At 38.0% G+C, this 25573-nt stretch overlaps 1 protein-coding gene across 22 annotated transcripts in view; it reads left to right on the plus strand.

The window, feature by feature from the left end:
- Positions 1-25429, plus strand: part of Zbtb20 (zinc finger and BTB domain containing 20) — a 730255-nt gene extending 704826 nt beyond the window's left edge. For all 22 annotated transcript variants that reach the window (XM_070030175.1, XM_070030177.1, XM_070030174.1 and 19 more), the window contains one exon: positions 734-25429. In XM_070030175.1, the coding sequence (XP_069886276.1) occupies positions 734-1155 (422 nt within the window). In that variant the 3' untranslated portion in view covers positions 1156-25429. The remainder of the gene's footprint in view (positions 1-733) is intronic.
- Positions 25430-25573: the final 144 nt, after the last annotated feature.

Below are 25573 nucleotides of genomic sequence, written 5' to 3' on the forward strand. Positions count from 1 at the left end.
GTATAGTGTGTTGATGCTTAGATTAAACAGGACCACTTGGCTCTGAGATCATTGTACTGTCCTTACCTACTCAACTTACACACCTGGGAGACCAGTCTGTAGGTCAGTGCAGCCAAGACAGAAGAGCCAGTGAACTCTAAAGTTTCATTTAGGAAGATTTCTGCCTAACACAAATTAAAATGGAAAATGTAGTTCTTTAAGAATGACTTATTCTTATATTGGCAAATAGTTGACAGAATTAAATTCAGTAATGGGTGCCTGTACTTGCCAGAACAGTGCAAGTGGGCAGTTTACCTTTATAACTTAGATGACCAGTCTTCTCAGTTCCCACCGGTTGCAGGTCTTTTTTTTTTTTCTTTCTAATTTCTTGGACAATGTTAATTGGAATCCATTAAATCCTTAATGATGACACTGAAAATGATGCTCTTAAAAAGTGGCTCTTCCTTCTCTCCCAGAATGACTTTGAAAATACTAGAAGAGGGGACTATCTTGTCTCTTTCCAAGAGAGCCGTTTTAGGACATGAAGAAATGGACCGTAGAGTTTCTCGTGTTTCTATTGTCTCTGTGAGAGACCAGGAAGGCCTGGGTCTTTCCAATCATGGATGAGATTTCGTTTAATTTTTTTTCTTTTTCTTTCTTTTTTTCTTTTTCTTGTTGGTGTTGTCTCGTTTTTCTGTCTCTTCTCTTCCTGCCTCGGCTCTGTCCCGCCTGCTCTCTCCTCCCACCTCCCCAGGTGAGAAGCCCCACCAATGCAGCATCTGCTGGCGCTCCTTCTCCTTAAAGGATTACCTAATCAAGCACATGGTGACACACACCGGCGTGAGGGCCTACCAGTGCAGCATCTGCAACAAGCGCTTCACCCAGAAGAGCTCGCTCAACGTGCACATGCGCCTCCACCGCGGGGAGAAGTCCTACGAGTGCTACATCTGCAAGAAGAAGTTCTCCCACAAGACGCTCCTGGAGCGGCACGTGGCCCTGCACAGCGCCAGCAACGGGACCCCTCCTGCAGGCACGCCCCCGGGGGCCCGCGCCGGCCCCCCGGGCGTGGGGGCCTGCGCGGAGGGGACCACGTACGTCTGCTCCGTCTGCCCGGCTAAGTTTGACCAAATCGAGCAGTTCAACGACCACATGAGGATGCATGTGTCTGACGGATAAGTAGCCCTCTTTCTCTCTTTCCTATGAACAACACGACAGCAACAACAACAACAAAAGAAACAAACAAACAAAAAGCTATGGCACTAGAATTTAAGAAATGTTTGGGTTTCGTTTTTACCTTCTGTTTTTTTTTTTTTTGTTGTTTCTGTTTCGTTTATTTTGTACTACATGAAGAACTGTTTTTTGCCTGCTGGTACATTACATTTCCGGAGGCCCGGGCGAACCTGCGTTCCCCGGCTCTCCCTCGGATGGTGGCCTTAAGGCCCGGTAGTGCTTCAGGAGGTCCACTGGTTGGATCTCTAGCTACTGGCCTCTAAATACAACCCTTCTTTACAAAAAACAAAAACAAAAAAAAAATCTCTAAAAAAAAAAAAAAGTAAAAAAAAAATGTTTTTTTTTTTTCACTTGTGAAGAGCACTACAAAATATATAACAAAATCTAAAAGGCCTACTGTCTCTAAGTACACCGCTTGCAGTGTTTCAGTGGACATTTTCACAATTCTGGCCGCTTGGACTTCATAGTAACCAGTTAAAAACTGTGGAAAAATCACTTCTGGTTGAAAACCCAGAGGAAAGGCCCTGCTGTTTTCCACCTACCACCATGTCTGATTTCACAAAAGGGCTGTGGGAGGGGTGGGAGGGGGCTCAGTGGTGTGGGAAAGAAAATGGCATGGCAGGCTTCTTCTCCCCCCCCCATTCTGCCCAGTCCTAGCTGGCCCATCTCCTCCACCCACATCCCCTTTCAGCAGAAGCCCGGAAGACTTGGACAAGCAACAAGCAACAGTGGCTATCGTATTTATTCAGTGTCTTCGCTGAGCCTCAGCCTCAGCACAATCAAGAGGGACTTTCATGAAAGGCAGGAATGCAGATAAAACAAAGATATCAGAGATTTGCACCTATGTTTCTAGGTACAAGAGAAGGATTATTTCCAACAATCTTTGCAAAAAAAAAAAAAGTGTCAGGATATATTCTTGTGGAAGAGAAAAAGAGAGAAATGGAGGGTGGGGGGAACAATAAAATGTTCTTGAGGCTTTTTTAATTCAAAATTTTATAGAGGGCAAAGTGACGTTTACCAGATAGAATGCTGATTTTTTTAATATATTTACAACAGTATTTGTGTAAAAAAAAACAAAAAAAAGTGAGATTGTTAAAAGTAATTTTTTTTTTCATTTTGGTTATGCATACACTGCCACCAATCCCTTCTCTTTTATTTTATTTCACACACATATATATATTTTTTTGGTAAGTCAAGACTGTTAAGGTTAGCGATACTGCTTCCAGATAGAAAGACTAAAAAGCAACTAAAGTTATATTTGAAAGAGAGGAAGGTTATTTTCTTCATATTTTTTTTATTTTTCTTAATTTTTATTATTTTAAGTATTGCCTGGGTTTATGGGGGGCCTCTGTGGGCCCCACCCACATCCCTGCTGTAATTTGAACTGCTGCTTTGTATTTTGATATGTAGTTCCTTGAATTTTAGCAAGCTTAAGTTACTCAGCTCATTCATCTAGAAGTCTGTTCTTTTTCACAGGAAGGACTTTATCTTTTAGGAGCAGATTTTTATGCTTCTCCAAAATTTCATTGAGCTCTTAGGATTCTATCATTTCTATGGACTTTGCTATTTTACTTGGACGATACACTATAGTAGGTCTAGAGGTCTTGACAAATAGATTTAATTCTTTTGTAGTCAGCTAGGAGGAGGACTTCACAGAACTCTGCCATCCCTGCTCACCCTTCGTAACAGCAAGCATTGTTATGAGTAGCCTGTTACAAACCATGATGCATAGATGCCAAAATTTCTTTCTTCCTTTGAGATATTACCTTCTGACTCTTTCCACCATGGCTATGAGGACTAAATAAGGTGATCATTCTTTAGATGACGTGCATATATATTCTAGCTTTATTTGGGAAAGTCTTAGGGAAATTTACAATTTCCCTGTCAATATTCACCATTCAAAAGTCCACAAATCTGTTGCATCATGCTAGATGCCCCTCTTTCTTCCTTAGTTGAGATTTCTCTTCTCGGTCTTGATCAAGAAGTCATAATAGAGATTTTTCCATTATACACAGTGTCCTGAAGGGATTCCAATTCAAACATAGGACTTTTTAAACCTAACTAATACTCTCCGAATGATTTCATTACTGGGCATGGTTTAACACACTTAAAAAGAAAAGTAAATCTTTAAACAAAGCAGAGACACTAACTTCAATTTCATAATGAAGAAAAAAGAGGATATTTTCATTTTAAAATTACTCTACATTTTAATTTAATTTTCCTGCTAGCGTTTTATTTACAAAAACTGTGCTGCAAACGAAGGAAAATCTTCCAAGGCAAGAAACTCTATAATGACTAAATTGGTTTTATTCATATATTTCAGACATTTGGTTAACTTGGCTCTTTGCCATAAGTTCTTTGTGATGTTTAGTAGTTCGTGCAACTGGAGTATTTGTGAGTTTGATTTAGTCCTATGGTGCTTAATTTGTTGGATATTTTGTTAGAAGTTTTAAGGTAGACTTGGATGATTAACTGACTACTGAGTATCACCCCATTGCAATTTCTGTGAGGAGTCTTGCCAGGAACTGGGTTACCTGTTATAGAAGTTCACTTCAGAAACACAAAAGGTCCTTCTTCTTCTTCTTCCTCTTCTTCTTTTTCTTCTTCCTCCTCCTCTTCTTCTTCTTCTTCTTCTTCTTCTTCTTCTTCTTCTTCTTCTTCTTCTTCTTCTTCTTCTTCTTCTTCTTCTTCCTTCTTCTTCCTTCTTCTTCCTTCTTCTTCCTTCTTCTTCCTTCTTCTTCCTTCTTCTTTTGTTGTTAAAAATCAGCGTTGACAATATTTCCACTTATCACCATTAGAGGGAGCATTAATTAGCTAAGTCATGGAATTGTTTCCATAGTTTGAAAAACAAGCCATTCAGCCTAAAATAAAAAAGATTTGCAATTAGAAAAAAAAATTAGTCTGCAGGAAAATGACTCAGTACAAATGACAGATGGCCAAAAGCCACTTTATACTATTTTCAACCATTCAACAATAGTATCTTTAAAATAGTCTGTACTCAAACCTTAGCAAAGTAAGTAAAAAATTTATAAAATCTCTAGAAAAGCTAATATTGAGTGCCATTTGAGCCACATTTAGCTGTTTCTCACATCTGAGATCCATTTGCTATCCTGCTGATTTGTCAGTAAAAAGCTAGGCAACAGGGCAAAAACTCACCTTTTTATTATAGAGCATGTACAGGGAAAAAAAATTCCAGGTGACTTGAAACCCCAGTTTTATCTTATATCTCATAGAGGATATAGGATAATATATAGTAAATCCTACATACTATATCCAGTAAAGGAAGTATCTCTTTTTAAAAAAAATGTTGGGGGGTCCCTAAAGAATTGTTGGTGAAATAGTATGATTCTTACAGTCCAGGACAAAATAACAACCCAGATTTGTGTGCTAGTACACTTGTTCCTACTGTGCATCTTTTCCTCCCAAATATCTCTCAACCTAAAATGTTGACAGGTTGTTCTCTGGAAGCAGGAAGAAGCTATATACAAATGGATCCCAAAGATATTGTCATATAGCTACTGCTGTATGTTTGTCTCTGAAGGGCTCCTTTTTCAAACTGACCCACATTTTAGAAAATAATCCAGTCTGTATCTGTTTCAATCACAATTCAAGAATCACAAATAACTTCAAAAGAGGGAAACATGTTTTGCCTTTTGGTTTTAAATTCTACAATTTTCTTTTATTTAGATCTTCGTGCCAGGATGCTATCAGTACTGTTTTTAAAATTCTATTTAGAAGCCAGGAAAATTTTAGGTAAGATGGAAGCAGATGTTCCAGATTTAAGATCTCTTAAAACAAGCACAGAGAGCAAGAACTAGTATAGAAAAGAAAAAAATTAGCAATCTATGATTTCAAAAGGAATTTGCTAAACAACAGAAAGGAAAAAAGTCAAAGGAGGATGTTCATCTGAAAACATTTGGATAATTTATGGAAATAAAATTTCCTAGCACTAAAAACAATGATAATGTCTCAACATAGTACTCCCTCCTATTATGTGTCAATATTTGCGCAAAAGAAATAAAGAGCCCTAAATGTAGAAAGCATAATTCAAAACTAAACAGAAATTGGAATTCATGAAAATGGTACAGCTCTACATTAAGAAAAAAAAGTGAGAAACAAGACAGCCCCTTAAACATCTGAGATAAGAATCTCCATATCAAAATATTTTTGTTGTATATTTTAAATGAATTTCAAGCTTTCATTCCTTCTAACAATTTTGTAGACTTTTCCTCTATCAGTTCCTAATTCTTTCCATCTATTTCTGTCCATTCCCGCCTCCTTGCAACTTAGAGGTCACAATAGCTCTTAAGCTTAGAAACACTTGGATTTGCTTTGTTAAAAGTCATAGAGGTTTTAGTTTATCTGATCCTAATATTCTTTAAGGGCCAAGAAAATCCTTTTCCATGTTAATGAAAAGAGAAAAGATTTCTTCTGGTATGTGAATTTCTCCTTTAAGTTCTATTATCTTGATCTGTGTGTACTTCCATCACACAAGCACACCAGCAGTATGTTCCCGGTTCATGCTCTCCTGAATCAGTTGTTTGCCCTCAGCCTACAAGTTAAAAATGAGGTGTGCCCTAAGATCCCAAAGAAAACATAGAAAAGACTTATGTTGCTTTCTTGTTGCAAATTCTCATTTCTAATGCCTGTTGTCCTTAGGAAAGGGGAAAATGTAGTAAACCTAGCTAGGATGCACAATAGAAAGATACCCATCCTTTCCTGTTGTCACTGAAGATGTAATTTAATTAGATGGGGCTAGGCACAGGAGATACATGATTCTGCAGGAAAGGGTATCAGTTGATTGCACCAGGCTGCCTCTGCTATGGCCAGCAAACTGCCACACAAAAGAAGAAGAAGAAATTAAAACAAAATGCAACACAAAGCAGACACAACCTGAGATGCTTTGGGGGCTGAAGAGAACATGAGGATGCCCTCCTTTCTACTGTGACTTAACTTATAAAAGAGATCTTCTAAAAGAATTCTTCAATTTAGTTATGAGTTAAAGTCCAGGGTAATGGAAGCTCTGGGGAAGAGAACAAAAGAATTGGAAAGAAAATATATATTCAGCACCCAACAATGCTAAACCAAAAAGCAGCCAATCACAAAACTAGAAAGTTTGGCAGGAGGTATTTAAAGAAATCTTTGGGCTTTTCCATGGGAAGGGCCGACAGACTTTCTTTTGAGTGATTTCTGGCTCTAAGAAACCTCTTTACTCACAAAAAAGAACTTTATTTAAATGACCTATTTGGTCCCCAAGAAAAAGAAATTAAAAAAGAAAAGATACTAAAGACAGAACCATGTGACCTGGTGACAAACAAAAAGGAGGGTACACTAGAATTTCAATAGACTCCCTAATACCATAGAAAAAGCAGAACAACCCAATGCCTAGGACTGCAGACTGTCAGTGTGTAGGGAGTGAAGAGAGTGCTTGAGTTGACCCAGCTACAGGCTTTCTGAGGCTAGCCTTAACTTCCCAACTGAGACCAGGGCAGCCTCTTTCTCTTCTCAGTATTTTCATGAAGAAAAGGGCTGTTCTCTTAGTTACATGGGGCAAACATTCAAAAGCAATCTCTGCCCTGGTGCTCAGACTGCCTAAGGGAGGCAGAAAAAGGGCACAGAAGAGCTCTTGCCCTTGAAAGAGACTATTTTCATACTCCCAAAGGCTTTCTATGTCCAGTTACCATTTCTGATAGCTCTTAATCCTCCGCTAGAGGCAAAGCAGTGTGACTCTGTATTTTTGTAAGCACACATGTGGAAATTACTAATCCAAAATACTATTTGAGTGTCAAGATAATCAGCCTAACCAAAATACCCCAAAGATTTTTCTCTGTCTCTCAAGATTTTTTTCCTTGAACACTGAATCCATAATAGTCAATGATGCACATTAGCAGATGCCAGAAAATGGTCATGGGACAGTTGAATTTATTTACATTCTTTTTTAGGGTTTATAGGCAAATATGAAGGCTGCATGGCACACGTTCTTTTTTAGAACTACGTATTTCCTCCTCTCTGAATGTGGGTACAATTACCCTGGGTTGAAACCAAAAACATCATCTTTCCACACCACTGACTGAAACAACCTTCCCATTCCACTAGCTTCCTGTGGTCTCACCTGTTTCTCCATAGACTAAAACCAAATGTAAAGTCAACTCAGTTAAAGTATTTTCCAAGAAGCCACTTATAGTATAGAATTATTGCCCTAAATAAGAAAGTCCTGGGAAGAGAACAAAAGAGAAGTTAGAAGATCATGAAGATATGTAAACATTCATTACTTGCATAGTTGCATTATCACAGAAATAAAGCCCTACTCATGACTGAGGACCATGGAAACAGTGACTTTGTGGAAGAGAATCCAAACTTGTCTGGAACCTGGCTGTTCTCAGGAAGTGGCTGCTACTTCCTATCTCCTCTATTTCATTGGCAGACGTAGGCTGCAAGTAAAATAAAACATCCTATTACTCCATCATGAATCCCTTAAAAATATCCTCACAGGTGCCTGGAATGCTAGTTTCAAACATTTCTTAACAGGGAGAATGATCCCAGCAGAAAGCTTTGCTTTCCTCATTCAGTATTTATCTCTAAACTCTTTTTTTCTTGGTTTTGGAATGCATCTGGTTTCTCTGGTGGTTCTTTGTTAAAATGCAAACTCAGAACTTTCAGTGAAGGAACATAATCTGCAGATATAGACAAAAATCTAGCCACAGTCATGGAAGTCCCAGCTTGAGGGATGTCTGATGATGGTCTAAGAGTCCCTCCTGAGCCGCCTTCAATTTCAGAGATTTCTTTGTTTAGAATACTTATGAGATTCTGATAATACCCAAGACAGAAAAACAAAAACAACCGCATTAACCCATGGGAGACACCTGTTTCTACTATTGTCACAACAGTTCTTACTGCCCGCCAATAGCCTCATGATTTCTGCGTAGATTCTAGTCAGAAAAGGATCTTAACCCACCGGGCAGGTCACAGCTGCTGTCCAAAATGTCTGTCCATGAGTGTACCACAGGCGAGGTGCTATTAGTACAAATCTGTTTCACATTCATAGTCTCTAGTGACAACCAGATCAGTCTGGAAATGTCTGGTTAGAAGTGGAAGGTCTCACGTATCTCACATACCTGCTTCTGCTGTGTTGCCTTAGTCAGGTGCCTCCGTTATCTGTGACCAAGCTTTCGGGCATTTGAAGGAGTTCAACCATCAGTAATTTCTGTGTATCCTTTTGGTGAGAAACTTGAACAAATGCTATACTTCAATTGGATTTACTGGTGTGTGTGTGTGTATGTGTGTGTGTGTGTGTGTGTGTGTGTAGGTGTGTATGTGTGCACCCACACATGAACATGTGCATGTGTGTCAGTGTATATATTTATTGTCTTCTGGGCGCATGTGTGTGCCTCTCAAAGGAAGCACTCACAGGCAGAGTCCTGGTGCGTGGATACGGTTGTTTGTTCTCAGCACTCACAGGCAGAGTCCTGGTGCGTAGATATGGTTGTTTGTTCTCATCAGTGTACTCAGACTTGTGGCTTCCTTCCCAGGAAACAGTCACCTGCCCACTCTGTTGCTTTTTGTAGCATTTCCGAGTTGGGAGAAACAAAGGCAGCTTGTTGGCTCCACAGCAAGCCCACAGGACAGGCTGTTTTCCTCCAAAAGAAGGTGGAGCACAAGTGCTCAACTGGGAAGCAGACCAGAGAGTGGCAAAGGGGAGTGGGGTATCTTATCCAGTCTCTCAGAGGGGATAAGGCCAGGCAGACAAGGGCCATTCACCATCACAGGGCTATACAGGGCTCTCTAAGACTCAGTGTGAGCACACGCTCACACGCAGGAACCCACATGTGAGTTTTAGTCCCAAACTAAAGCTTCCTTGTGCAGCCTGCAACCTGCATGAACTGTGTCTCCTGAAACCAATGTGGCCTTTGCCCAAGTTTTTCCAGGAATGGGTTGTTTTCCATATCTAGCAAACCAAAAGAATACCAGGGGAAAGATTTTGAGGGAAATCTCTAAGAATTGTTGGCTATTACCCATGTCGAGTTAAAATAGAGTGCCACTTTAGCAAAATATACTGAATAAATGAACCCAGCTCTCAGGCTGACTCTGATGGTTTGGTGGCCTAGAAACAGATTCAGTTTCTCATGTTCATATCCTTCTTTTACTAGATAGTTTCTTATTTTTTGATAGGTAGATTCTTTCTCCTTCACAGAATTTAGAGGACATTTTCCTCTTCTATTTTGGTGATTTTTTTTCCCTTTTCTCATTTACAGGCTATTAACAGTTGCAACATTTTTTTGGTTATTATTTTTTAAATGTACATTGTTTTTCTATATCGAGAATAAGTCTGTGACGGTAGCCATAAGTATTTCTTTTACTGGAAAAATGAATTTTGTTTTTTGTTGTTGTTTTTCTGGGGTGTTTTTTCTTTTTTCTTTTTGATCAACAGGGGTAGTGACTTTGTGGAAGATTATGAGTTACTATTTAGGTAAGCTTACTTAAGTTCATCACACTACATTGCAGTATTTCTGAAAACTAGAACGTACACGTTATATATAACAACTCTATACTGAAACATATTACATTATATTCATTTTAACTTTTGAATCTGTCTACAATCATAAGTTGATTTAAATATTATTTCTTCACATTTATCACCTATCACCAACCTGCTGCAGTAAACCTGGTACATTTAATAATCATTGTGACTGTGCTAGTTTGCTTTTTATATTATCAGCTTCAGTATTGTCTTTAGAGGATTTTTTTAATGCTCAGACTTGGCAAATGTAGGAAAGTGAAAACTTTAAAAAAAAATTTTTTTGATGTGGCTGTTGTAAAGAGATTCATATTCAAAAGTGATCTCGTCTAGCTCACCCTCTCCGTATCTGAAGACAAAAAGAAGTACATATGAATGTATCTGTGATTTTTTTCCACCTTTAGGACTGGCAGTGCCCATGTTGCTTTTAAAAATAGGCCAGTGAGCTGCTTAGCATTCATATGATCTGACCAACTATCTATGATAAAGCTGCATTTCAAAGGGCTGCTCTGGTGAGAAGTACAAGTGAAAGCTCTAGTTATTCCAACCATATTCTCCAACATTGATTTTAATACTGGTTCTTTACTAAATACTTTTCTGTTTTCGGTATGCTTATAATTATCTTCACTAGTCTTCATAATTTCCCTGGAGGCAGTTTGGCTCGACTAAGTGCTCGTTTTCCCAAGAGATCTGTATTAAAATGAAAACCAGGCTTTGAGAAACTTTTTATTGACAGAGGCTAATAGAGACAGAACTCAAATACATATCACATTTTTCAATCTACAGAGTCTATAAAATGGTGGCTCTTGGGTATCTGGTCCTTGATATTTCCACTCGGCTTTTGAAGTGGGAATTTGGTGCCTTTCTTCTTTAGCCAGGCCACTATGAAACTTCCAGAAATCAGACAGTCTATCTTTCCATGCATGATATACTTTCTGAGAGTATTTTACAGATAAGGAGTTTCTCCAGCTTCCCTCAGTTGTTCAATTCAATGCCCGGATGTCAGAATTATATCAACCTTTCTTCTATTCTGGGTCTCTGAAACCAGTTTTATTCCCTTCCTTGTAAATATTCAAGACATGATTTAAACAGCTTTTTAAATAAAATCCACTACAGAAGCCTTCTCTACACTGGATCAACTTAAGTCTTCTTAGTGTGACCACACTAATTCCTTCTTCCATCTTCTCTCAAATTTGCTTTTGAGTCCTGTGATTCTATTGTGCCTGTCCATCAGGTCTCTGCTCCCACGCCACCAAATTCTCAGCATTCTCACACCAGGAAGTTTGGTACGCATTAAGTAGCTGTCCACTCTTACTCTCTTCTGAAGGGGCCAGTGTTGAACCTAGTAGTGAAATTACCACTGTGTTCTCCATTTTCATGGAGAACATGTCTACTAGACAAACATATTTGTGGATTGAGGATTGTAAAATTGGTAAAATTATCACATACTCTCTAAAGTGAATCAGTATCATTATTTTCTCTTTCCTTTCTGGACACATTCTTGTTATATCTTGTTCCTTTTTGAAGCAACGTTGAATGACCTACTTGACTCATTACTGGCCCCCACAACTCTAATATTACATGTTAATGCCTGGCTGTTTATTTCTCCTCCTTCCCCCACCTTTTTTAATGTCCTTCTTTAAATGAGTTCTTAAACTTGAGACTCGTAGGTAGAGCAAAACATGATGGCTTCCTTGCAGCTTGAGATTTTAAAAGCTGTCAATATTCTTTTGAGAGTGGGAGAGCCTGAGTCATATTCTTAAATGTCAACTGTACTAGCTGAGATAATAATTCCTCTCACCTTTACATTGGGCCAAAGATAAAGAGAAAAGTATTTTCTGGCTTTTAAAATCAAATTCTTGAGATGAGTATACCACTGCTGAGGGAGAAAAAAATCACTAATGTCAACTATTTCAACTCTTACAAATACTTAACTAAATGATATGCTTATGTATAGGAATTTGGAGAAAGGAGTAACATTGTAAAATAATTTTGATAACTCTCCAGGTCTTAAAAAGCTCTCCTCATACAAGTAAGCCACTACCCATTGAAGGAAAAAATTCAGAAGTTCTTCACTTGCTACCTTTTGGGGGGAAAAAAATCCATTGGTCTAGAACTTTGAACAGTAATTTATAAGGAATAAAAAGTTTTTCAAGTGCCTATTTTTGACCAATGATTGTTTAAATACACACATAATATGTGCATAAAGAAGACAAGAGAAGGCTGGATATGCACTTTAAGGGCTGTGCAGAATGTACAGTGTTCAGTTCCTAAGCATTCACCATATAATTCGGTCATTGTGTTAAATTTCATTCTAATAGATTTCAATTGTGTGGTCTCCCAAGCACTGCTCAGAAGACTGATGTCATCCTGAGCATAGCTCTTTCAGGATGCTGTTAAGGTCATTGTTACAGTAATCCTGTAACACAGTCATCCTGACTTCTAGTCCAATACTCTTGTCATGGCAACATATTGCCTGGCTGGCTCATATGAAGATGAATCCTCTGACATTTGGAAGTGCACAGATGTGTGCTTTCATTTCTTGCTTTACAGGTAACAAGCAAAACCATCATTTAATATCACAAATGTGTTCTTATTTGAGTCTTGACCCAGCTTTTGTCTTGATCAAAGCAACTTGTAACATCAACTCACACCAAAGAATGCAGTAGAATAAATGGAAAGTCAAAAGCCTTCCTGCAGCAAGTGTCTAACAGGAAACTAGTTTCTTAAATCCAACATTTAAATTGCTTGAGATTGTGGTCTTTACTTGCTGTCCAAGTGAGTTTTATGTCCTTTTCCTTTGTCTGTTCTGAGACTATCTTAAAGTATCCTTCATCTGAAGTACTCTTCTCCTCAGGCATTGGCTTCTAAAGGAATAAAAGATTCTCTTTTCCATCCTAAAACATTGTCATCACTTCAACTATAATGTTGAGTAGAAAAAGACCTGGTTCTGAAAGATCCCATGTGATCCAATTGATCCAGGTTGCTTCTTGATTATGTTCCTTCAAGTTGCCCAAGAAGAGTACCCTGAGACCCAGGATTTCTCACCACAAATCTATGTTAGTCATAGACTAATGCTAATATTTAATAGGCTACCAGGTGTGGATTTCTTATTCTTCATAAGCCTCCTGTTTGTCCAAGAAGAATTGTGTCAAGAACACCAAGAGCCCTAAGTAATCAATGCAGCCAGATAATGGTCAGGAACATTATAGTATATATTTGGAAGTTTGGAAAGGGATTTTTTTTCTCCTCCTCTCACCGCCCCCTCCCCAAAAAAAGCTTGCTTTTCCCCTAACCCCTTACAATGCATTTCAGAAAGACTGCATCTCATTTTACAGATAAATAGTTTTAGTAATTGCAGATATAGTTTAGCAAATGTTCTGAGATTGAGGCTGGTAGCAACATGTTTATTTTCTGCACTGGACTTTAGGATAAGTGTGCATAGATGCAATTCCTTCAAAGAAAGTGAAACATGGTAAAGCAAAAGGATAGTACTTTTACACATTAAAACAGTTGTTTGCTATCTGTAAACCTTGATTTAAGCATAATTATAACATTTTAGTTATCTGAAACTGGAGGAATGTGTATTTTAGTAAAGTCTGTTTGTTGATTTGTTTGTTTTCTTTTATCTCTTCTCAAGATAGGAAAAGATTTGGATTCTTTCATTTGATACTTTATCAGCAAATTTCTGCCCTCCACCCAACCATAGTCAGTTTCCTCTTACAAAAATCTGCCATCTTCCCATTAAGGAGTCTTTTCTCCATGAAAATGTTATTTTTATAATGGCACTTGAGAGAGTTAAGTTCTTTTATTCTGATGGCTTTGAGGAGAGAAATTCTAGCTGCACTTTGATAGCATAGATAAAATAGCTATTTATTGAGTAAGAAACCCTCTGTACCTAAACAAATAGATCTGGGGCCAAAGAATGGAAACCAATTGCAGGTGAAGGTCATGCATGCCATGCTACAAATCCTTATTGTCTCCTCAAAACCTTTTTAAAAATAAGGCTGGGAGTAAATTATTATCTAGTATAGAAAAATCCAGGAAAAAAAGAAGGGGTGCTAAAAAGAATGCCAAAATCAATCTATAGATCTTTACAGTTGTAGCGATTTCTTTTATATTCACACTGTAAGACTGTATTCAGGTCTTCAAGAGGTCTTAGAAAAAGAAACAGTGCTTCCTCCTGTATCTCCCTTCCCCAGCACTGAGGTAACTGAGATTCAACCATCTAAACTCAGCATTACAAAAGAAGGATAAACCAAATCAGAAACTGGGTGTAGGGGAGGAAGTTATAGTATTTCATTTGAAGCAAAGTGTTTGAACTCATCTCAATTTGCAAATAGCATGACAACTTCTCCACCTGCCTTGTGCTTTAATTTATATTCTTGGCTCAAACTTTAAGATAATTGCAATTTTCATTAAGTGGACACAGGAAAAAAACAAAAAGGGGTTCAAGATAATATGATGGGACTATACAGTTTTGAATTCCAGAAGCTCTGGAGATCATTAGAGAAAGTTGTCAATATTCATCCCATTGTTTCTGCCTATCCCTTTTGACAGTTCCAAGAATTAGTATGGCAGCTACACTCCTTTGTGATTCTATATGCTTCTTAATGGTATACAACACATCTGAAGAACTTATAGAGACTCTTGTCTGCTTCTATACCTAAAAGGTATTCTCCCTGGCACATGAGGGGTATGCAAAGAGATAACATAATCAAAGAACATAATAAAAGGCTTCAACTTTGAGGTGAGATTTTCCAAGACTCTAAATTGATTTGGCATGTTCATATCCGGGCAAATCTAGGAAAAGAAACCTAGTTACTCTTCCTTTCCTTGAGCCAAATCTTGATTTGCAATTGGTTATAAATTTGTATGAGAAAAATTTTGAAAGTATTTTTTAACAGTCACTTTCTTCCTTAGTCCTGTTTATTTGAACCTTAATTTTTTTTCTCCAGGGGCCTCCATAGACATCAATTAAGGATAATTTGCATACATCTAATGAAAGTTCATTTTTGCATCATGGAAAGAATTATGGTTTTCAAAACAGCCTGGCAAACAAAATTGAAAACCTGATGGTAGAGAAAATCTGTAATAACGTTGTTTTAAAGTAATATGCTGAACCCACTATGCCAATTGTTTCTATGTCCTACTCTATTCTATCTATGACATATTGATTCTTCTGAAACTCCCAGCACACACGTGTGGGTCTGAGCAGATAGGCAGGTTCACATTTGCAGAATGAGGACCCAGACAAACAGAAGACAGATATTTAACTGGTATCAAATGCACAGCATTTTTCTAGACTCACTGATATTCTCACATCCCAAATGAATTCTAGATTAATCCTAAGCAAGAAGTAAGCTCTGTAAGAAATCCTGCTTTGAGTATGTTCCTTTTTTTTTCTTGCTAATACGAAAAAGAGATATAATGCAGAATCTCAATTTTGGAATAATAATTTACTTTTGTATTTAATAATTGTACGTTTGCATGAGAGTGTCATTTAGCTATTTGTACCAATTACCAATCCATCATTTTGAGAGAGGCCTTGAGAATTTCTGTGTATGTGTATGTATATCTGTATCTGTGTGTAGTCAGGGAACAAAAGAAATGAATAGAAGAGGAATCAAATGAAAGAAAGAGAGGTCAATGTAGAAAGGTGAACACCCCTGGTGTTCTTATTTATGTTGTGTAAGGTGGCCGCTGCCCATAGCCCTTGAAGAATAGTTGATTGCCCACTGAAACATACAAACCTGAAACTGTCAAATTTAGGAGCCTATTTTAAGAAGCAGGAAAGTTCTGTTTTCTTTTCTCTCTGCCCATTCCCCTTAGCATCGGAGCCATCTGACATGACAAAACCCATTAAACAAAAACCACTACTGACCTTTACATCGAATCTTTTAAATAACACCCCTAGTTTCCACTCAACTACTTCCCTTCATTTTTTGCCTATTGACGTAATGCTTTACAAAATAATATATAGGTGTATACTAGTTGTTTCTGTCTTTGAGCTGAAATAAACAGGGGCAACAAAGGAGATGACTCACAGATGTGTGAGGTGAAGACTGAATTTCCCACTTTTGTAGCACTGGTATAACCTTTAGTAAGAAAGAGCTGTTTAGGATTGAACTTTGAGTATATAATAGGACTTTTTTTTTTTTGCACTAAGTATGACTGCACTGTATTGCACTACTGAAATGTATTTACTTGTGCCAGGAAAGAGTGTGATAGGTAAGGGAAAGAAAGAGGCAAGTTGGGAAGCCAAAAGCATCACTGAAATGGAAGAGCATTTGTCATGTTTGGTCTTAGCAGAGTAGATGAGAATCTATAGGATCTTTGCTTACTCTTGACCAAGCCTAGAAACAGCCATGCTGATAAAGCCTGTTTTCTTTTTGTAAAGAAGTTGGATTAGTACAGCAAATTGAGGACATTTCAGAAGAAAATTTACCTAATATTTTTTCTAAGTTTCAGTAAGAGCTGACATAGTGAGGAAGCCAACTGATACCACATGGAGGACTTGACCTTGGCCCACACCACAAAGCCCTTGCTGATGCACATGTTAGTGTAACAGAAGGCAGTGGTATGTACTCAGAAAGAAAGAAAGAAAAAAGGAAGGAAGGAAAGAAAGAAAGAAAGAAAGAAAGAAAGAAAGAAAGAAAGAAAGAAAGAAAGAAAGAAAGAAAGAAAGAAAGAAAAGAAGAAAGAAAGAAAGAAAGAAAAGAAACGAAAGAAACGAAAGAAACGAAAGAAAAGCAAGGCAAGAGGCATAGCCTTGTCCATGTTGAGATATCCTTTCAATCTGAGCATACTTTTCCATCCATGGGTGATATTTAGACCGGGCTAACCAAAGAGGAAGGCCATGCGTATGGTAAAGTTTTATACGGTGACAGTAAGGGAACAGTGCAATAAACTGAAAACCAGTGAGGTAAAAGGCTTATTCTGGAACAAGCTAGGCCAACTTGAAAATTGGAGGAAGTATTAACAGATTAATCAGAACCTACCAGCTACTTTGTCATAGATTATCCTTATTGAGAAGAGATCTTAACAGTGCCTAAAAGTCTAGTTGTTTCTTTCCTAACTTCATTGGAGGATTTATTTTTATTGCCTTTTCTTAAAACCTTAGAAGCGCAGAGTTTGACAGCTCTATAGTAACTGTTAATGAGAGAATCTTGTCCTACCAGAAAAGCAATAGATTGTGTCTGTGGGAACGTAAAGATGCTGAGACTCTTCCAGAATTGAAGTTGACTGCTTTTGAAAATTGTGGTTCAGCAAGAAAGAAATGCAGTCCATATAAACGGTTAATACTGAATTTCTCTGAACACTCTTACTTGTGAGGGCATCAGTTTGAAAACCTCTCGATTGCGGCCTCTTTTCTAAGCTTACAATATTGATACCTGTCTCTTCCTCTCTCTCCTCCTTAGTATCTGCCCAAGTCTACCATTGCAAGTTAAAAATAGTTTTTACACAAGTGATCAGCCTTGCTAGTTGGACAAACTCCATGTGGAGCTTTCACAACTAACCTAACAATCCTTAAGCACTCAGAGTATTATCTCTATTTAAAACAAGAATTATAAATGCAGATCTGTTAACAGATACTTAGAAATGAGTACTGGGTAAGCTCTAAGACGGCATAACTGCACCAAACCAAAGCTTTAAAAGAAAAACATAGACCTTTTAAACATATACTTCTATTAACTGCCCTAGGATATTTCTCATGAAGCTTTGAGGAAGAACTTTTTCCTTGAATCTCGCATATCCCTTCTGGTTCTGTCACCAAAGATTTTCATCTCTACAACCCAACCTTCTCTTTCCCAGAGAAAAGAGCTACAGTGGGGTCAAGGGTTATGCTTTTGGTGGTCAAGGGATGAAACTTTGGTTTTTCTTCTGTTCACAGTGGTATTTACAGGAGACCTGGGCATTGGAGGAACTACTGAACTGTCCTTATGACTTAGGGTCTGGTCAGAGGTTTGAAAAATACATACTAGTGCTTGTCCCTGTCAACTATTTTTAATAGAGTCATGACCTAGAGTCTGATAAAGACAAAGAAATTTCCATGGCTGAGAGTGAGCTAAATCATTTGGAACTGAACAAGGATCATTAGTGAACTCTAGGGCAGCATGTAACAAGTGCAGATAATGTCTCTGTGAGGCCCAGGCCAACAGTAGTGAACTGTGGGGGTAACAGACAACTGGCCAATGAAAAGCCACCATCTAGGTAGGCCGTGTTGGTATTCCTGGAGTAATTGAAGTGTCTGTGACCATGGCAAGGAAAATATTTGGAGGCTAACCTGTTACGATAGTGCCTTTCTTGTTGTAGCAAGTACTCAATTAATGATTTATTCTGTTATACTTTTTTGGACCATTTTCCCCAGTCTTCTGAGGAGATCTAAAAGGACGGTATCCATTTAGGATAAAGGGATGGGATATTGCTCTTGGAATGCTGTGATTTGATGTTTGCACTAGATTCTAAACTTTTTTAACTGGAGTGACTGAATGAGAGAAAAACCAAGGACAACTGAAAGAAAGAAAAAAACCAAAAGCAGTAGCAGTATTGTCTGATTTCTCCTCCTCCTCCTCCTCCTCCTCCTCCTCCTTCTCCTCCTCCTTCTCCTATTACTTCTCTTTTCGTATTTTTCCTCCTTCTCTCCTTTTCTTCTCCTCTTCTGCTTCTTCTTTCTTTTCCTTCTTTCCCTTCTTCCCCTCCACCTTTTCTTCTACCTCTTCATTCTTGTGCTTACTTTTCCTCTTCTCTTCTTTTTTTTCTGGGAGGATACTTTAAATCTATTCCTTAACAAGCTCAACCCTTATCAATTCTTTTCCATTTTTGCCCCATGCCAAGCCATCAGTGTGGATCAGTCATTGGTTAGGGATAGTTCATACAAGGAGCCTCCCTTTTCTCACTTTCTCTGAATCATCAAGGGCTGGCAACCGTGGGCAATGAGGAGTACAGAGACGTACATTCACCCCACACAGCCCAGCAGCTTTTTTGGAGGCAAGTATGAATATTGTATTAACAAATGAGCTGACATATATTTACTGAGAGACATTGAAACCTAAAGGCACATCATCTTAAATGGTGCTCAGAAGGAAGGAAACCAATGTGTTGAAGTAAACAAAAGAGATGATACCCAAAGTCTGCCTACTTCTTTTGTCTCTTCTTTTACCTGCCTTCCTACCATGTCCTCTCTCTCTTAGAATTATATTGCATCTCACATAAGTTACCAGAAACACTATTTGATTTCTTGGTTTCTCTCTTTTTCAGTGGTCTGGAAACTCCTCCAAAATTAAAAACAAATACCATTAATAGCTTCCCTGTGGCCAGCCAGTTTCCCAAATGGTATCTACCTGGTCTTGACAAGTCAACAAAGATAATTCATTTTTATTTTTGGTTCTATTTCCATTTGAATTTTGGGTGAGGCTATAGAAAGGTGGATATCATGAGAAAAGTTCAGAGGCTGCAGTTCTAGGGCACAGCTTGTCAGGAGAGTTTACTTTTCCAAAATATATCTTTCTACACCTGTGTTCAGTTTAATTTCTTGCCCTTGATGGTTATTTCTATTGCATTTGTGGTTATTTTTATAAGAATAGAGGCCATTTGCTATGTCTATTTGAGTGCTCTTTTTCTATTTTCCCTACATGGATGCAGCACCAACCTGTTAATGAAGTATCTTTTTATTATGTTTTTAATATGTAATTCTACTGTAGACCAAAAATATAAAAACAAATTTGTTCATTTTAAAGATATAAAGAACTAGTGAGTGAAAGATTTAAGAGTTGAACGACAGAAGAGCAGTGGTTAACTATGTTGAGTTAGAAATCTAAGAGTAGCCTTACCTAGTTTTTAACCAGTGCTTGCCAATCATACCATAGTTGGAAGTATATTATCTTGGCTTCTTCAAGCTTATGTTCTATAATTCTTATTTGTCTGTTTGTTTTATTTGATGTAATTGAGGTTGCACATCATGCTATTTTTGACAATGCCTGATTTTATTATATTGTAATTTTATCAGTCATTTCCTTTAGAAGAATGAGGGGGAAAGTTTTATTTCTTCTTTTAATTTAAAATTTGTTTAATGCACTGGAAATAAAATTGGACACAATTCACTGTTTAAAAGTCAAAAACAAAACAAAACAGCAACCATGAAGAAAAAACCAGCAAGCAAACAAAGGGGGAATAAGCTTGGAAAAAGTCTGTCCATTCTGAAAACACACGCAAACTACATCCCACGTGAAAGATAAATATCAGCAAGCAAAAAAATTATAGATATATGTGTGTGTGCAATGCTGAATGAAGAGCCTGTGTATAATGGAAATGTAGAAAACAAGGAATTTCTTTTTGATGAGAGATCTTGTCATTGTCCCAATTAATACTAAACAATTTGGATATGGAGGAGATTGTGGACTGTCAAGGAAATAACCATAAGCCTTCTTGATATCACTGGAGCTCTGGGTTATTTTTGTATCCTATGCTTCAGCTCCATTTAGAGAAGAAAATTACTCATATACACACACACGCATATTGAAAATGATTTGTATACAGTACACAAACACACACTTTGGCATCCTGACCGCCCATGTGTTACCTCACTTATTTACAGTGATGGTCCTGCAACATGGGAGACCACCAGTGACTCATTGGATATTGGCATATGCTAAAGAAACTCTTGAATCCAGACGGCTCTTCCTTTATCAGTACTTCCCAATACCAACAGGGCCAGCTAGCCGTACCAATGCACAGTGAAAACATAGCTCTTTACCAACTGATTACATCACTTGTGTGATATTTGCTGGGTTTTTCTGGTTTTGTTTTGTTTTGGAGTAGGGGTGGGAGTGGATGTAACTTCACAATCCTAATACAGTAAATGTTTTGCATCTTCCATGTTTTATGCAAAAATAGACATTTAAATCAATAAATAATTGTGCCCTAGACTGAAAGTTAATGTTTAGGAGAGGGGAAAAATTGTTGGAATTTTTTCTACATTTTTTTGTGAAGAATCTTTTTTGGAAAGGAAGGATACATATTTTTGTTGTGTAATATTTTCTATTTTTGAATGCATTTTATTGGTACAAGACTGTTTTTTTGGTGAAGACATTATTTAAAAAAAAAAAAGAAAAAAACTAATTGAAAAGTTTGCCCTTAAGGATATGCTGCAGTTTTGAGGTTAAAAAAAAAAACTGATTCAAGATGCGTGTTAAAAGTTGGGATTATATTGTTGTTTTTTGTAATTGTTACAAGAAGAAGTTTGTACCCACTGCTGTTTATTTTGTTTCAGATGAGTAAGTAAAGGGATTGTTCTTGTTTTATTCTTTTTTTTTTTAGAGAAAAAAGCTATTTATGAAATGTCAAAAACACTGGACTGTGAGTTTAAGTGTGGAAGCATTTTACCACCCTGTGTCTTCAACCAATTATGGGAAACCCCTTTTCTCTTCCCCCCGCCTTCGCCTTGCCAAATGAGAGAAAAAAAAAATATAACAGCTCTCAGATGATTGAAGCCACCGAAGCCCTGCTTTAATTTTTATGGTTTAAAAAAGTTGGAAAACCAAAGTTAAATTTGTTTCTGAAATCCTATTGTCCATTGCCTTTATTGTTGTTGTTGTTGTTTTAATAACCCAGCCAGTAGGCTCTGCCTCTCTATCTTAAATCATTGCCTTCTTAGGGACCAGGGGGGCAACTCTGTTACAGAGAGAGGCATAAAGGTGGTGAACCTGAATGCTGAGGTCTCACAGAAACAAATGTAAGTGGGACTTCTGTCTTTCAGGGGCAGCCAACCTTCCCCATCCTAGGCAAGGCTGCCTAGAGAGCACAACACCAACAATGACTGCTGTCTCCTTCACCTTCAGCTTCTAGCCCCCTTCCATGGCTGTGTTTTCTCAGCAGCTGACATCCCATGGATGGGAGGGGGCAGGAATCCAAATGGAAGATATGGCTACTGGTGCTGTGAAGGACACCATCAGCCCTGGGCAGGGCAGGGGACCACTCAGCACATGGGACCTTGCCGGCCTCCTCTTTGACTCTGTGGATTGTCCATCCATCTGCTCACTGTGAAGATGGAGAGGCAGTGTGCCCTGAGGCTTTCCAATAGCTTTTCCATAGTTTTTCAACATTGAAAAACATAATTTAAAAAAAAGAAACTGTGGTATTTTTTTTTGAAAAAAATCATTTGGCTGGAGGGAAGGGAAAAGGGAAATACCAAAAGCTGTAATATGATTAACTGGAGATATTTAACTGGGGCACTTTCTAGACCAAGTCAAACACATTCTTTTCTGGACCCTAAAGCAGCCAAATCTTGAGACTGTCAATGATAGAAAGCTGAAGAGAGGCCTCCATCTTCTTTCTCCTTTCTTCTCTTTGTTTCAAAATTCTCTCTTGTTCCAATTTCCCTCAAATGACTGCTCCATTGCCCTCAGCCTCTCACTTCATATACAGATACACACACACACACACACACACACACACACACACACACACTTGAAAAGTATCATTTTTCTTAAGGATTGTGGGACCGAATAAAATCATGTGCCTTCATTTTTTCCCTTTTATAGTTAGATGAACCTCTTCTTTTTTACAATGTTAAGGGGGAAAAAAAGATAGGGAGGCTGAAGTGTTAGTGGAAGTCGTGGGCATCATTTTGTTTAGCACACTCCCCCTATTCAACACAAACATCTGAAGCCCTTCATAACACCTTTTAGATATCTAAATCATCAAATAATCAGATACCTGACAACTTAAATCCACTTGAATTTAGAGCAATTCCTGCAGTTTCTATTGCATGGACCTCTTTGATTTTATCAAAATGAGGTGAGCAAGGCAAGCTGCCTCATTCTCCTGATTGGTGCTTTTGCTCCTGTTGTAGGATGGGCGTGAGGGTGGGGGTGGGGTGGGGGGTGTTTTGACAAAGGGTGCATTCCTAAAGATCTCTGGTGCTGAAGGGCCTTTCAGAGACTGTTTTTGACATACTTTGCATACAAAATGCATGGTATCACATGCAATATTTTAATGGAGCAATGGAAGAGGCTCTTTGAAATGGGGTTTTGCATCTTTTTGTAACATTTTGATTTCTCTGGTGCCTTATTCCTACTTGATGCTGGCACTGACATACCCTCTAGAAACTGACACAGAAATCACCCTCGGGAGTGGGGATTTTTTAGGGGGGAAGTTTAAGTATGCAGGGGTCACATAGGAGGTCAGTGTCAGTTGGTGAGGGAAAATAGAAGACATCTCAGCTAAAGCCAAGCAGGGACTGCACAAATCTATTCCAGTCAAAGATAGCAAATCTCATATGCAGACACACACAAACAACACACTCATTCTTTCTAGTCTTAGCTTTCCTTCCTGCTTCGTTTTCTATCTCTACCTTCTCATAAAGGTGCTGCTGCTGCTGCGAAGGTGCCCGGAGTCCAGAATGCCCAGTAATCACTCAGGCACAAGCCTGGCACTGCCACACCAGCCCCTGGCACGACCAAACTCAGGTTTCTCTTGTTTGGGGCTGAGAACAGTCAGATTTTTTTTCTCATCAAAAATGTTTTCCAAGGAATCAATGGATTACAGTTACTCTGCATTGAAAATGCACTTTAAAAAATACAATAAAAGCTCCAGACTGTTTAAAATATACAGAGGGAGCAGGGGAAAGATAAACATGCTATAGTGTCTGAACCCAGTTCAGTTTATCTCCAGTTGAAACAATATACACTATATTATGTATAAATGTATACACACTTGCTATATATAGCCACATATATAGTGTATATATTATACATATATAGGTGTGTTGTATGTGCATATATACACACGTGCACATATCAGAATCAATGCTCATTACAAATCCAGATGCTCATTACAAATCCAGATGCTACACAAACAGCAGCAGAGGAAACAAGGTTGGACTCTTGCAACAGATCACAAAAAATAAAAACAGCCATTTGCAGTGACTTTGGTCATTTCTGTATGTTCATAAGGAATGGATTGTAACAAAGAACAAAAGGAACAGTGTTAGGGAAGAGAGGGAGACTGGGCAAAACCATCTCGATCCAATGCAGTAATGTTCTATACCATTTCATCTGCTTTCTTTTAGTCATGTTGATTTGATTTCAGTTCTTGGCTATTAAAAAGTGTTCTAAACTCAAGTGACCACATTCAAGTGAACAAAAACAACTACAGTGAAAGCCCTTTTCAGAGGAAGATGTCAGAAATCTCAAAACCCTTGGCCTGGCTCAGAGCTATCATGTGCAAATCAATACTCTTTTAATGTTTGAAATAAAAACTGAAAAAAAAAAACTTTTTGAAGCACCTTAACGTGGCTATCCATCTGAGGAGTGGGTGCCACTTTTTTCTTTGAGCACCTTATTGACGTGTTTTTGCTATCTGCTGTCTTTCTGTTACCTGTTGGCTGACTAGCTAGCTGTTAACACACATATGTGCGCAGACCAGACATCTGGGCATGCGTGTCCTCAATGAAGTTTACTGTGGTGACTGCTGAAAGGTGAACCCATTTCCTGATTTTCCCACCACAGTGTTGTGATAAGATGTGAAGGAACCCTTTTCCCTGTACAGGAACATTTCTTATCACATTGGATCTTCATACAGAAAGGAATGTGGTCCCTTTTTTGCAATTGCTACTGTGTATACATACACATAGACATATGCGCACATACACTGTATATTCAGACCTAAATACACACGTGCACATGCGCACGCACACACACACATATACACACACAAGCATAATTCATTTGTCCAAGTGATATTTCCAGTGTACGTGTGGGTGTCACAGACTGTTTCTGCAGTTTCCATTTCCCAGTGAATTTTGAATGGAAGGAAACTTTTCTGACCAGACTATCTCTTCAGACTGAAGACCTGGGAACTGGGGAAGTGTTTGGGAAAAGAGAGAGAGAGAGAGAAGGAAAGACAGCTTTAGACGGGAAGAATAATGTTCTAAGAGGAACGTGAGCTGAATGACTGCAGACGTACTCTCTGTCCTGAGAGGTGGGCATAGAACACTGCTTGTACCAATCCGTGTGCCGTAGAAATCCACACATACATGAACACACACCCATCCTCCCGTAGATACATGGTTTGTGATGAGCAGGTCAATAGTTTTGAGAGGAAGTTTGTTCCTTTTTTTGTTTCTCTCATTATACTCTTAACTTGTTGTCAGTTATCAAACAAACAGAAAAATTGTTTTGAAGAACCTTGCATACGCCTTTTCTATCAAGTGCTTTAAAAATATAGACTAAATACACACATCCTGCCAGTTTTTCTTACAGTGACAGTATCCTTACCTGCCATTTAATATTAGCCTCGTATTTTTCTCACGTATATTTACCTGTGACTTGTATTTGTTATTTAAACAGGAAAAAAAACATTCAAAAAAAAAAGAAAAATTAACTGTAGCGCTTCATTATACTATTATATTATTATTATTATTGTGACATTTTGGAATACTGTGAAGTTTTATCTCTTGCATATACTTTATACGGAAGTATTACGCCTTAAAAATACGAAAATAAATTTTACAAGGTTTCTGTTTTGTGTGGAAGAGTAATTGATGTTGCTAAGAATGATGTTTGTTTTTTGGGGTTTTTGTTGTTTTTTTTTTAAATGTTACCAGCACTTTTTTTGTAAGTTTCACTTTCCGAGGTATTGTACAAGTTCACACTGTTTGTGAAGTTTGAATATGAAGGAATAATTAAAAAAAACTCTCTTGTCTTGGTTTCCTGTTGCGTCTTCTTTAAGGCAAGAAGTAGCTCTCCATATACTCTAGTCTAGTCTAGACTCCATAGACTGTAGTCTAGCCTTACCTAAGATCATCCAAATTGTGGATAATACCTACAAGGCCAGAAAAATATACTG

This window comes from Dipodomys merriami, unplaced genomic scaffold, assembly GCF_024711535.1.
Source record: "Dipodomys merriami isolate MVZ:Mamm:240054 unplaced genomic scaffold, mDipMer1.0.p SCAF_2, whole genome shotgun sequence".
In the NCBI taxonomy this organism is placed as follows: Eukaryota; Metazoa; Chordata; class Mammalia; order Rodentia; family Heteromyidae; genus Dipodomys; species Dipodomys merriami.